Source organism: Euleptes europaea, chromosome 2, assembly GCF_029931775.1.
Source record: "Euleptes europaea isolate rEulEur1 chromosome 2, rEulEur1.hap1, whole genome shotgun sequence".
Classification (NCBI taxonomy): Eukaryota; Metazoa; Chordata; class Lepidosauria; order Squamata; family Sphaerodactylidae; genus Euleptes; species Euleptes europaea.
This window is the reverse complement of record NC_079313.1, coordinates 78,909,667-78,924,405: the sequence shown is the minus strand read 5'-3', so window position 1 is coordinate 78,924,405 and position 14,739 is coordinate 78,909,667. Positions and strand designations below refer to the sequence as shown.

At 43.4% G+C, this 14,739-nt stretch overlaps 1 protein-coding gene across 1 annotated transcript in view; it reads left to right on the top strand.

Annotated features, from left to right (window-relative positions):
* ST3GAL3 (ST3 beta-galactoside alpha-2,3-sialyltransferase 3) overlaps window positions 1-14,739 on the top strand; it is a 234,124-nt gene that overhangs the window by 191,462 nt on the left and 27,923 nt on the right. Inside the window, exon 12 of the mRNA XM_056867692.1 lies at window positions 7,236-7,382. Coding sequence (XP_056723670.1) covers window positions 7,236-7,382 — 147 coding nt within the window. The remainder of the gene's footprint in view (window positions 1-7,235; window positions 7,383-14,739) is intronic.

Below are 14,739 nucleotides of genomic sequence, written 5' to 3'. Positions count from 1 at the left end.
GTGAAATGGTTCACAGTAACAGCATACAAATAAATAAACAAAAAAGACAAGAGCATGTATGTACATCCGTATTCAAATGCTCTTCAGAATTTGCAAGTCCATTGGTTTTCATCTGTGCCGAGACATTAGTGAAATTCTATCCCATCTGGCCATTTTCCCTATTACCTCTCTAGAGTTTCTCTAGAAGCACTATCAATGTAGATAAAAAATTATAGAAGTCCTTTGATCAGAAGTCAACCCAGTGCTTTCCCCCCAGTTCTAGGATTACCTTTCATCAGAAGCATGTGTAGTAGACTCTCATATTCAGAAACAAAATTGATGCCCGCATCTATGCTTCCATGAGGGTACCTGAAGTGATGTTTATTATTTAAACATCTAGCACAGGGGCTGGGTTTTGACTGTGATCTGTTGAATATATTGTGCATACTATGCTGAACTTGCATTCATAAACTGTTGAGTTTCTAGAAATCCATTCTGCTTCAAAGAGGAAGCGGGGCAGTATTTGCCAAGCAAACATACTTGGAACTTAGTAGAAATCTTTGAAAATAAAACATTGTGAATTTTGGATGTATGTGTTTCACTTCAGATAACCTTGTGAATGTTAACTTAGTGGGCTTGGCTCATCAAGAGTCATTTAAATTATTATTGATAATAAGGCAATTATCTGGGATGCACAGAGTTTTTTAAAGAGCAACATACTCCTACTGAAATTTGGGACATCACCAAGTAATAGACAGTGTGCTGGATATCCTAATGAATATATGCTATTATTTGATAATTCAATATCTTAAAATGTAACAAGGATGGCAAATGGAGTATTTGGAAGCATTTACTCTTGTGCAGTTAATGTCTACATTCAGTCAAACAATTAAAACCCCAGATTTCCACAAAAGAAACAAATGAATCAGGAACATTGGCAACAAAAATGAGCAAAACAAAAAAAAGATTACAAAAGTATACAGAGCAGCTGAGCAATAAGAACTATTTCAGATTTTCTCATATACACCATCTGTTAGGATTCCATATGCCCTGGCTCTCCTTAGAAAAGCAGCACAGTGAACCCTCATTTCAAGATCTCCAAGTGCCTATGAGCAGGTTTGGTCATTGCACTGATATGAATATATGATAATTATTATGCTTTATCTTGTTTTTGTGACTTTATCTTTGTTTTTGTTTTCGCTCTCTATTAAAAACAGTGACTGGGTAACAAGAAACTGGGTAACAAGTTCTGTTACCAGCTGTGCTTTTGGGTTTTGTTGGTTAGTTTATTGGTTTTTTGTTTTGTTTTTGCTCCTATTATCACGTCTATTATGAGCTCACTAACTTGATTTGACAGGTCATTCTGCCTTTGGCCAGCCTTACAGGGCTCTTGCAAGGATTAAAACAAGATAATGTATGTGAACCACTTTTGACCCTGAAAGCACTGTATAAGTGCCCTTTATTACTACTGCACCCATCATTGCTGTTTTTACAGTGAAAATGCTTTCAAACACCTAAAGCATTTTTTAAAACTTAGGTCATGTTGGTTTACAATTGAAGGGTTATTAGGGTTGCCAGCTCCAGGTAGGGAAATACCTGGAGATTTTGGGGGTGGATCCTGAGGAGGGTGGGGTTTGGGAAGAGGTGGGACTTCACTGGGGTATAATTAGGGTTGCCAGGTCCCTCTTCTCAACCGGCGGGAGATTTTGGGGCGGAGCCTGAAGAGGGCGGGGTTTGGGGAGGGACTTCAATGCCATAGAGTTCAAGTGCCCACGCAGCCATTTTTCTCCAGGTGATCTGATCTCTATCGGCTGGAGATCAGTTGAATTAGCAGGAGATCTCCTGCTACTACCTGGCAGTTGGCAACCCTAGGTATAATGCCATATAGTCCATCTTCCAAGACAGCCATTTTCTCCAGATGAATTGATCTCTATTGCCTGGAGATCAGTTGTAATCCCAGGAGGTCTCCAGCCACCACCTGCAGGTTGGTGATACAAGAGTTATATTTAACTCCTGTCTAGTCAAATTAAAAATCAAATACCTAGCTATCTTTTACTGCAAAGATGAAGGAAAGAATTAGTGTATGCTGAAGCAAGTGAAAATTACTAGAATTAGTGGATAATAAAGCAAGTGAGAGGGAGACCCATGGTGTATTTCATAAGACCATCCCCTTTGTCATGTATGGGCCTTATGGCAGGTTTTCAGTACTAAAAAGGTCTCAATATAATGATATTTGCTGGAACATTCTATCTAATTGGCACTTGACAGGTGATCATTATCCCATGTGCAGGCCTGTGTGTAGGTACTGTTTACAGAAGAATAAATACTTCTAAGCAATTCATGTGTTGTCAGAAAACAATATAAATGTACTACGATATCTTGGCAGACCTTAGTAGCATGTTAAATTGATGTTTGTCTCAAATTTCACCAACGGAAAGCTGCTCTTTAAAAACATTTGTGAATAATTGCTATATTGTCAATAAATATTTTAATAGCTGTTTGCCAATTGAATCCCTAAGTTAATACCCACAAAGTTGCATGAAGAAAAAATGTACTGTATGCTATTGTTACATACTGCATTATCTTTGTTTTTAAATGGGATTATAGCTGAGGCAAGAGCAGATGCAAACATGAACCTTGAGGAGGGCTAAGAGTTTGGGCTCAAAGACAAAGGTGAAGGGTAATCTAAAGCTTCAGCGGCCCTTCCTAATTTATAGGAGAGCTTTTTGGGTTCAGTTCTCATCCAGTCTCAGAATTTTGGCCTTACTTTTATTTGGGTAACTGGGCTTCTGTGTTGTCCCATTAGTTTTGTTTACCATGATCACTAGGGTTGTCAACCTCCAGGTACTAGCTGGAGATCTCCTGCTATTACAACTGATTTCCAGCCAATAGAGATCACTTCACCTGGAGAAAATGGCCACTTTGTCAATTGGACTCTACGGCATTGAAGTCCCTCCCCTCCTCAAACCCTGCCCTCCCCAGGCTCCACCCCAAAAACCTCCTGCTGGTGGCGAAGGGGGACCTGCCAACCATAGTGACCACAAAGAGCTTGAGATGCTGTGGGTAGAGAATGGGCTTATTAGGCAAGAAGCTGATGATATTTTTTTTGTTACATGTTAATCATGTAAAGTTGATTGATTGAGCAGGAAAAAAATTGCAGTGAGTGTCTTGAAGGCCATAAACCACAAGAATCACATTTTGCTGGTCAGTCTCTTGAAGAACCACAGTTACAGGTTGAAAAAAAGGTCCTCCCATCACATAACAACTGAAACCTCTTAACACAATTCAAATGTCAGATATTTCTGCAGAGAGATTTACTGCAACCATTTCCTCCTTGTCCAAAAGGCATTGACACAGAAATGACCCTCACAACCCATAAAGCTGGCAAGGCACTGAAGCAGCAAGAATTTTCTCATGCATCAAGTACTCCCTTGTAGATAGGCTTGCTCCCCTTCTTGCAATGCACAGAAATAAACTCATTTAATACAGCTCTTTTAGGCTGCATCCACATGGAAGTTGTGCTCCAGTTTAGTGTCTTATCTAGAGTGTTCTTTTAAGCATCCACATGATGTCGTTCCACAATCATCCACTTTCCATCCACTATTTTCCATCCTGCAATTTCCCCCAAACCTGATTTGATGCAACCTTTTGGGAAAGATTAGTCAGTCAGCCTTTGCATGCTATATGAAAGAGAAGGGAAGTATTTTGTACATCCTGGTTTCCAAGCTCTGATTTGGAATATAGCTACAGTCTGCTCAGGTTCATCAGCAGTTCAAGTAGAGATGAAGGAATGCCTTTGTGCTAGGGTTCCCAACTGCCCAGTGAGGGCGGGCAATTGCCCGCCAATTCACTGGACTGCTTGCTGACCCTCTGCTGGCTGGCGGGCAGACGTAGGCCAGCTGGGAGGGGAGATGGCGATCCGTGCGTGGGTGCTGCACTGCCAGCACCCTGGAAGTGCCGGTGATGCTCTAGCAAAACTCTATGGTTTCCATGGTGTGAGCGAGAGAGAGAGAGAGAAGCTTCCTCTCATGGTTGTATATATGAGGCTCCTGCCAGAGGCAAGGTAGGACCTGACATCCCTACTTTGTGCCCATATCTGCATTGCTTTTCCTCTTCCTAGATGCAGCATAATGCATGAAGTTGGTGCTCGAGCTCACACGTTTCCAGTGCCTACTGAAGGAGCTCTGTTGTGCTTGAGGCTCCATTGGTACATGAGCTGTTGAGGGAGTGAAAACCACATGTGCTGTTGCCATCACTGAGTTCAGCAAAGAGAAGCAGAGATAACACAAGAGAAAAGAATTTGTGGCAAGGTAATGGAGAAAGAGGAGGGTACCTGAAGGTACGATTATAAGAGGATCTGTGGTAGTGCAGAAAGAGTGTTTTGGGATATATAGAGGAAAAAAGGTAACTGAGAGATAAGTGTAGATATACCTGTGGGATCAGGAAGTGGAAAAAGGGGAAGGGTTTTGAGAAGCACAAGTACAGAAACTCCTGTGTGGTGAGGAAACAGAGGGTAATAGGGAGGAGTGTCTGTATTTCTCATAAGCTTTTGCTTACCTTTCTGAGGCTTCTGACACTGTTCAAATAATGGGGGTGGAGGTAGTTATGAGGTAAAGCAAATTTGTATATGTAATTATGTTAAAAATGTGACAAATGCTTTGCCATGGTTAGTCTCATAGTGCAGCCCTCTTAAGTTAATATACATATCAAAATGGCCCTCAGTGTTTTGTGTGGTACACCCCCTTTTGGGTAACCTCTCAGCTACGCCAGCACCACAGACTCATCCTGAGCCAAGTGTGCAGCAGTAGAGGACAGAGGCAAGAGTTAGGGCTTCTGTACCTATGGCAAGGGAGGATATTTGTAGTGTCCTGTAGAAATTAGGATTCTCCTGATGTCTGCTGTTGTCAAGATCTGAAAAATGTTTAGGTATGTTAGGGCCAACCAAGAGAGTGCAAGACAGCCACATGTAAATAATTCATGTGCCTTCCCCATTCATGTATAAATCGGTAGTGTGGTTCTTTTTTAAATATGAGAGTCTTGTCCTTTCTCCTCCCCACTTTTGGTAAGTTGCTTCATTCCATTGTTTGAAATACTTTTTCCCACAGCCCACCCTTCAATAGTGGAAATAAAATGGATTGAGAAGAAGGGTGTTCCAAGTGGTGGAGCTTAGCAGCAGAAGAGCAGCTCCCCTCACATCTATGTTTTGTGTGTGTAAAAAATAGATTCTCCCCACTTTATTTGCGAACAAGGCAAACATTTGAATAGAATACACATGGCTGCCCTGAGTTTGGTCCTTACCTTTTTGCTCAGGGAACAGACAAAGTAAGCTATTATTAGATAACTTTAAAAGGTATATTCCTCAAGCCTTGAATATTTGGTACACAGAATGGTAACTTACTTTTTAAAGAAAACAACATAAATTTATTAACAACATCTCCTATTTCAACCCGTTCATCAGTGACCTGGAGTTGGGGGGGAACAGCAAGGTGGCCAAGTTTGCAGATGACACCAAATTATTTAGGGTGATTAAAACAAAATCGGATTGTGAAGAGCTCCAAAGGATCTCTCCAACCTGGAGGAATGGGCATTTAAAAAGATTCAGTGTGAGCAAGTGATGCATATTGGGGCAAAAATTCCCAACTTCACATGTACACTGATGGGATCTGTGCTGGCAGCAACAGATCAAGAAAGGGATCTTGGGATGGCAGTGGATAGCTTGATGAAAATGTCAACCCAGGAAGTGGCTGCTGTGAGAATAGCAAATTCCATGCTGGCCATGTTAGACAAGGAAAGAGAACTGCTGCTATCATACTGCTCTTGTCGAAATCTATGTTGAGACCATATTTGCAATACTGTGTACAGTTCTGGTCACCATACCTAAAAAAAGATATTGCAGAGCTTGAGAGGTGCAGAAAAGAGCAACCAAAATGATCAGGGGGCATGATAGAGGTCTATAAAATTATGCATGGTTTGGAGAGAATGGACAGGGAGAAGCTTTTCTCCCTCTCTCATAATACTAGAATGCAGGATCATCTACTGAAGCTGAAGGGCGGGAGATTCAAAACAGACAAAATGAAGTATTTCTTCACACAACAGTTAAATTGTGGAACTCCCTGCCCCAGGATATGGTGATGGCTGCCAATTTGGAAATATTTAAGAGTGTTGTGGACATGTTCATGAGGGTAGGGCTATCCATGTCTCCTAGTCAAAATGGATATTAGTCATGATGCCTACCAATTCTCTCCAGGATCAGAGGAGCATGCGTGTTATATTAGGTGCTGTGGAACACAGGCAGGATAATGCTGCTGCAGTCGTTTTGCTTGTGGGCTTCCTAGAGGCACCTGGTTGGCCACTGTGTGAACAGACTGCTGGATTAGATTGGCTTTGGTCTGATCCAGCATAGCTTTTCTTGTGCTCTTATGTTCTTAATCTCTGTAACCATTATAGATTCTTTATCATTTTAAGCTACCTTAAAGTTCAGTCAATTAAAGGAAGAGGTATAAGTCTTCAGCATAAATAAATACACTTCTAACATAAGAGGAAATAAACAGCAACAAATAAAATGATCAGTTAACCCACAAAATATTGGCCTGGTTTGAAAATTCTGTTGTTCCAACCAGCCTCTCACCTGCTGCTCTGAATCTGCTGTGTGCTAATCAACATTTGGCCAAGGCTGTGACCCATTAAGGAACAATTGTGAAAATCCTTGGTACCTTTTTTGTGTTAAGAGCAGCAGACTCTAATCTGGTGAACCTGGTTCAATTACCCACTCCTCCACATGAAGCCTGCTGGATGACCTTGGGGCAGTCACAGTTCTCTCAGAATTCTCTCGGCCCACACAGAGGCAGGCAATGGCAAACCACCTCTGAATGTCTCTTGCCTTGAAAACCCTACAGGGTCACCTTGAGTCAGCTGTGACTTGATGGCACTTTACACACAGAGAGTTATTCCAGCTGAAATCTTTCCCACCCACCCCCTTGCCGTTTCTTTCACTCTCTTCCTTTTTCTTCCACCGGTGCTCTCCTCCTCTCAACATAATCACTTAACTCCCCCCCCTTCTTGTAAATCGCAATGGATTCTTCACGGTTTGTGTACGCAGTTCACCCCTAGCAATCTGTTCAAACAAGAATTCATACTAATTCCACCACCCCTCCAAAAAAAACCCTCTATGTTTCTAATACATCTCCCCCCTTAGCTTCATTCAGATCAAAACTTGCTTAATAGCTCTGTTGTACTTCCCCCCCTTTCCTCCTCAGAACATTCCAACTCTGGGAACTGTAGCAATAACCATGGTACTCCACAACTGTGATGAAGTAGCAGTGGCTGGATTTGGTTATGACATGAACTCTCCCAACGCACCATTGCACTACTATGAGAACATCAAGATGTCTGCTATCAAAGAGGTAAGGAACTTTGTGTTCAATAAGCATTATCTGTGGTGAATTGTAAATCTTGATAGGTAGATAAAACCTCCATGTTCAAAAGCATTATACCTCTGATTGCCAAGAGCCAGAGGGAGACATATATAGTTGTAGAATCAGCCACCTTGGGAAACAGGCTGCTGTATTAAATGGACCTTTGGTCTGATGCCACAGTGCTGTTCTTACACCACACAGAAGAATTCTCTAGTGGCTCACCCTACATGGAGGGAACCAACCAAGTGCACAAAGCAATTCCAGCAGCACTTGCACAGTGCTGTTGTGGGGCCAGTTCAAATTGGGTAGGCATGAATTTTGTATGACTAAGGGACTTCTTTGAGGTACAGTTCTGTGTCTCTTTCATTTGATAACAGCCATCACAAAGAAGCAAGTATAGAAAAACAGTATCTAGAGTAGGGTCCCCAACACGGTGCTGTGGGTATCATGGTGGCCGCCAACACGTTTCCTGGCCCATCAAGCGTTTTTAGAAAGTGGATGGGGCCACGTGTGGCAACAGGGCTTCTGATCAACTACTGGAAATCTAATTGACTGGGCAGATTAAAATAACATTGTTTCAGTGGCAGCTACCACCACAGCGTTGCTTTTATTCTATCTTACTGCCCTTTCCCAGTGTAGGATCTCTGATCTCCTTTGTGTAAGAATCTTTGACTAGATCCAAGACAGCTATTAGGAGGTCTGAAGAATGAATTGCTTGCTCCTCAGTTCCACATACATTCCTTTTTCCCATTATCAGATATGTGGGACTACCAGGCTAGTCTTCAGATGAGGATTCCCTTAGGTTTCACTCCCCTTGGTACACGAAAAGCCATCTGCTCCCAATAAATTAATAATTTATTCCATTCTAGCCTTCTCCCCCCTGGACTAATTGCTTGTATATTGTGAAATCTAACTAGAAGAGAGGGGGTTGCATTTCTGCCTCTCCTTTTTTTTAGCTGTTAATGACAGCTGGTAATTGTTAGTCACTGGGGAATTGCATTGAAAGGTAAAAGGGACCATGGCCTGGCTTGTCATCTTCTGCTTCTCCAATGAATGTAAGATGTGAGACAGGTAGTGCTGCAAGACTGGTGTTCCACAGGCAATAACCAGTAGGCTGTGCAAATGGTAAGAGGTGAGAAGAATAGATTATGTTGCTCCCTCGCTGGTGATCCATGGTAAAAACACACAGCATTGTCACTGTGACCTAGAGCTTGGGGGGGGGGGCAGGTGTCACCTTTGACCATTTGGTACTGAGGGAGGATAAATCGTGTCCCTGCTCTGTCTTCTCCAAAGGTAGTGCTTTATTAATTTATATATTTAAAATATTTTTACCCCACTTTTCTCCTGTCAAAGGCCTAAATTAGTGTTGCAACTTTTTAAAACACCAATCGTAAAAACACAGTAGAAATACCATAAAAAGACAGTGCAGGGCAGAATAACCTACATCTCCTCTAGCTGACCTCAAAGGATCTCCTGAAAAACTTAGCCTTGCAAAATCTCTTGAAAGCCCGAAAAATGGCCCTTTAAGTATGTGAGTCCCAAGTTGTGATGGGCCTTAAAAGTAAAAGCCATCACCTTGAATAGGGTACAATGTAAAGATCTTAAGAGAGGAGTGATATGAACAAAGCAACTGATTCTTTATAACTAAGCTGCTGCATTTTGGACCAGTTGAAGTTTCCAAGTTATCTTCAAAAACAGGCCTGTGTAGGCACCATTACAGTTAGTCTCAGAGTTACAGGGGTATGAATCAATGTGGCTGAGATGGTTGAGTCAAATGAGGGAGATAACTTATGTGCCAAATTAAGTTGGAAAAGGAACACTTTTAGTTACTGCACTGACTTGTTTTTATAACAGTAATGCTGGCCCATTAATCCCCCCTTCCTTTAACTGAGTCTGTCAAAGAAAGATTCATCCCCAAGTAGGATTGTCAACCTCCAGGTAGTAGCTGGAGATCTCCTGCTTTTACAACTGATCTCCAGCCAATTGAGATGAGTTCCCCTAGAGAAAATGGCTGCTTTGGCAATTGGTCTCTATGGCATTGAAATCTCTGCCCTCCCCAAACCCTGCCCTCCCCAGGCTCCACCCCAAAAACCTCCCGCCAGTGGCAAAGAGGGACCTGGCAGCCATATCCCCAAGGGTGGGCAAAACTGTCCCCCTCAAACATCATGTTTACCAGCCAGCAGTACCGCTGTCTTGGTCTGGATTCATGTTTGTGTGACCTTACATGTTCTGTCCATAGTACTTTCAAGCTTAGCATTATGGCCCAAGAACTACAGGGTTTATTGGTGACATGGTATCAGGAAAGAGAGGCAGAAATTAATCATTAGCACCTCTTGGGACATAATTATACAGAACAAAGGGAGGATGTGTTTAATGTTCTCTAGTGATATTTCAATATGCATTAAAATCTTGAACAGTTTTATTTTACATTAAAATATTTGTCTTTACAAGGAGTTTTTGAAAGTCATCCAAGAAGGTGGGTATAATGTTAGGGACCCTAAAACAACCACGCTGTACTGTAGTATAGATAGGGGAGAACAATATATCCTATACTATAGTACAGAGTGGTCATTTTAGGGTCTCCAATATTATACCTACCTTCTTGGATGACTCTCAAAGACTTCCTTTAAAGACAAATCTTTTATTTATGTAGGGAAGAGCAAAGCCCTGACTCTGCTTGGCAGAGGAATCTGTCCTTTCAAGAGGGCTATCCTTCTGCCCTACCAAGTCCACAGAGACAGTACAACTCTGGAGACCTGGAAGCATTTTTTCGCCGTTTACGTTTGAAGGAATATTTCTACCACAATACAGAACAGAATACACAGGAACAGACCTCACAGCTTCAACAATCTACTCCTGAACAACCTCCTCACATTTCCACCATTGAACCATATAAGGATGATCAATTGGCTCCCACCCAACACCATAAAAAGAAGAACTCCATGTGGACTCCACCTGAAGGCCGCAACACTACACTGGACATGTATATTGAATGTTTTCGCCGCCGAGCCCAAACTGAAATAATCAACAGAAAACACCACTCAAGATCCAATCTCAGCTGTACAGAGAAGAATGCCATAAGCAGCCTGAGAAACAATCCAACTATTATAATAAAACAAGCTGACAAGGGAGGAGCCATTGTCATAATGGACAAAACTAAATATATACAAGAAGCTGAACGACAGCTCTCAAACACCAGTTTCTACAGGCTGCTATCCACAGACCCCACTCAGGAATACCAGCGAGAACTCAAAAAAATCATGAAGAAATTACCAAAACATATACAGGAACGAATTGATATGGATTCACCTCAGGAACCTCGAGCAGGCACTTTCTACCTCCTACCTAAGATACATAAACCTGGCAACCCTGGACGCCCCATTGTTTCGAGCATTGGAACCATCACCGTAGGAGTATCAGGATATATGGACTCCCTTCTGAGACCATATGTCATTAATACCCCCAGCTATGTCCGAGACACCACAGACTTCCTAAGGAAACTGCAGTCCATCAACTGTCTCCCAGAAAACAGCATTCTAGTCACCATGGATGTGGAGTCTCTATACACCAACATCCCCCATGACGACGGGCTACAAGCCATTAGAAATACCATCCCTGACAACAACACTGCAGATCTGGCTACACAACTCTGCAGATTTGTTCTCACTCATAACTACTTCCGGTTTGGTAAGGACTTATACCTTCAAATCAATGGCACTGCCATGGGCACTCGCATGGCTCCACAATATGCCAACATTTTCATGGCAGATCTAGAACAACGTTTTCTGAACTCATACCCACTGGCACCTCTCCTTTACTTGAGGTTCATTGATGACATTTTCTTTGTCTGGACTCATGGCAAAGAAGCCCTTGAAAGATTTCACCAGGCTTTCAACGACTTCCACCCCACCATCAATCTAACTATGAATTATTCCGAACAAGAAATCAACTTCCTAGACACCACAGTACGGATCCATGGGGGACACACAAGCACCACATTGTACCGGAAACCGACAGATCGGCAAACGTATCTACATGCGTCCAGCCACCACCCCAACCATATCAGACAATCCATTGTCTATAGCCAAGCCCTACCCTATAGTCGCATCTGCTCCAATCCTTCAGACAGAGATACACACTTGAGAGACCTACAGCAAACATTTTTGCAACTACAATATCCTGCAGATATGGTGCGAAAGATGATTGAGAAGGCCAGAATGATACCCAGGCACAATTTACTACAAGATAAGCCCAGAGAGAATGACAACAGAACACCTCTGGTTGTCACTTATAGCTCCCAACTAAAACCAGTCCAACGTATTATTAAGGACCTACAACCAATGCTGGATTGTGACACTTCCCTCGCTGAAGCACTGGGGGGATGTCCCTTTCTTGCTTACAGACAGCCGGCTAACCTAAAACAACTTCTCACCCATGATGATAAACTACTTAACAAGAACATGGACTCTGGCACCAAGGCCTGCAACAAACCAAGGTGCCAACTTTGCCCTCATATAGATTCTAGGAACACCATCTCTGGACCCACCAATGTCAGCCATACTATCTCAGGTTCATATTCCTGCTCATCTTCTAATGTGATTTATGCCATCACATGCCAGCAATGCCCTTCCACAATCTACATTGGACAAACAGGCCAGTCTCTTAGACAAAGATTAAATGGACATAAGTCTGACATCAGAAACCACAATATTCAAAAACCAGTGGGTGAACATTTCAACCTTCCAGGACATTCTGTTGCAGATTTAAGAGTAACAGTTCTCTTACAAAGGAATTTTAAAGGGAGATTGGAAAGAGAAACTGCTGAATTACAGTTGATATTCAAACTAAAGTCAATGCATTTACCTGGGCTGAATAAAGACCTTGCATTCATGGCCCATTACCAATGCTGATTTCTCCACACCCATCTCTCCCCTGGACATCACAGACTCTTTTGCATATCACACCTAATCCAATCAAGCCTGCTATTCACATTTACATACTGTTCCTCTACTTAAAGACCGATGGATTTACATTCTAGCTGTATCTGAAGAAGTGAGCTGTGGCTCACGAAAGCTCATACCCTACCAGAAAATATTTTTGTTAGTCTTTAAGGTGCTACTGGACTCTTGCCCTTTTTGACAAAGCCCTGACTGACCTGGATGGCCCAGGCTAGCCTGATCTCATCAGATCTCAGAAGCTAAGCAGGGTCATCCCTGGTTAGTAATCAGATGGGAGACCACCAAGGAATACCAGGGTCACCATGCAGAGGAAGGCAGTGGCAAACCACCTCTAAGTCTCTTGCCTTGAAAACCCCAAAAAGGGGTCGCCATAAGTCGGCTGCAAATTGACGGCACTTTACACACACACAGGGGAGAACAATAAAGTGCAGTGCGGAATAAGAAAAAAAGATTTCTCTGGCTGTCTTTCAGAGCAGCAGACATAGCAATCCACAAAGCTTCAACTGAGGGTCGTAAAGGAGCTGCCAGAATGATGGCCCAGGCAACTATTGGCAGCGTACATGAGGGTCCCATAGGGTCTGGACCCAGCATTACACAGTGCAGTGGACTGAGTGGAGAAAATGCTCATTGAATTTCACTTGGTACAAAATATGGTAGGCAAAAAGTGTAGAGCTGGTGCTCTGATACCATGGTGATTTTAGGAACAGCCTGCTAAAGTAGGGGATGGGTTACGTACAGTGGTTGACCATTATGACTGCCCCTGTTTGCTAGCTCAGTTGATAGTTTCCAGCAGGTGCAAGAGCCCCTCCCCAAATCACCATTGCCTTTTATGAAGTAAGAATAAACAGAAACTCTCTCCTTGCTGCCAGTACCAAATGTAGAGAGTCTGTGAGAAAGAGAGACTGTGTGCATATGCATAGGATCCTCTCTGGGAATGTCCATTAACCAGCAATTCTATTGTTCTGTGTGTCTCAGAAGGAACAAACCTGCAGGCGATAGCGTGTGTTCCCTTACACAAGGTGTGTCATTGATTTACACGCAATGTCTGCTTGACATCTCCCTGGACACCCTTTGAAAACCCAGTGACTCATCTCTAGGGAATTTCTTCTGAATACACACAAAGCCTGTGAATTGCATTTGTTTGCAGCTGGGTGGAGATGGCTTCTCCTGTGCCAAGAAATGGGTGATAAAACCTCAGGATAGAAACAAATGTGCTTTCCCCCACTACGGCACAGTACTGTACAAAGTGTAGGTCTGCAGCTTGTAGGTCTGCAAGATGCTAAGGAGAAAAAGTACCAAACCTTGGTGCCTACCTGGTACCTGTTTTTTTCACCAGAGATGTGACTCTATTTTTTTTTTCTTGCTGTCAAGTCACACCTGACTTCTGGCAACCCTGTAGGGTTTTCAAGGCAAAAGATGCTCGGAGGTGGTTTGCCATTGCCTGCCTCCGCGTCACAACCCTGGTATTCCTTGGAGGTTTCCCATCCAAATACTAGCCAGGATCAGGGCTGAGAGTGTGTCACTGGCCCAAAGTCACCCAGCAAGCTTCCATGGTGCAAGTGGGGATTTAAACCTGGGTTTCCAGGTCCTAGTCGACCTTAACCATTGCACCACACTACCTTCTCCCACCCCCTCCCAATTAGAAATACAAATACTGTACATTCTGGGTGAAGGAGAGTGATGACCAATTGGTGGATTCAAGGATATCTGCAGCACAATCATGAGGGCCATTGCAACAGTGGTAGCCAGCAGCTGATGCAGAAGAGGTGCTGCTGGTCTGTTCCTTTGGACATTCTGCAGGGAGAAAACACAATACATGCCACTCCACAAGGCACAGCAAGCATCCTGGAGTCCACAGCAACCCCAGCATCACCCACCAATCAGGCAACAGCAGCCAATGATGCCCTTGTGAGTGGCACACTCAGGCACAGCCAATCGTCACCTTCTGATCCAGGCACTGCCCCTCAACACCACACATACCCCCACAGCGAGCCAGTGGACATGGAAGGAAAGACCCAGCAACAGTGAAACTCCAACAGGCACGTAGGCCAAGATGCCTCCCCCCAGCCCAGAGGGGAAGGGCACCCGTGCAGCACACAGCACATCCATCTCTTCCCTGCGCCATGCCCGTGAGGCTCTGGCAAGGTTTGCAGTACCACCTCCATGGTGGGGGAGGGGGCTCCATTTGCCAGGGAACCTCCCTGAGATGTATGCTGTAGCCATCCAGTTGACACTGATCCGGGGAAGACGTTCTCTGCGACTGCTTCATCCACTGCTGCAGCTTAGGTTAAGAGACAGTGACTGGCTCAAGGATGCCCAGCAAGTGGCTATGGCAGGGTAGGAATTTGAAACTGGCTCCCTCAGATCCTAGTCAGACCCTGTGACCA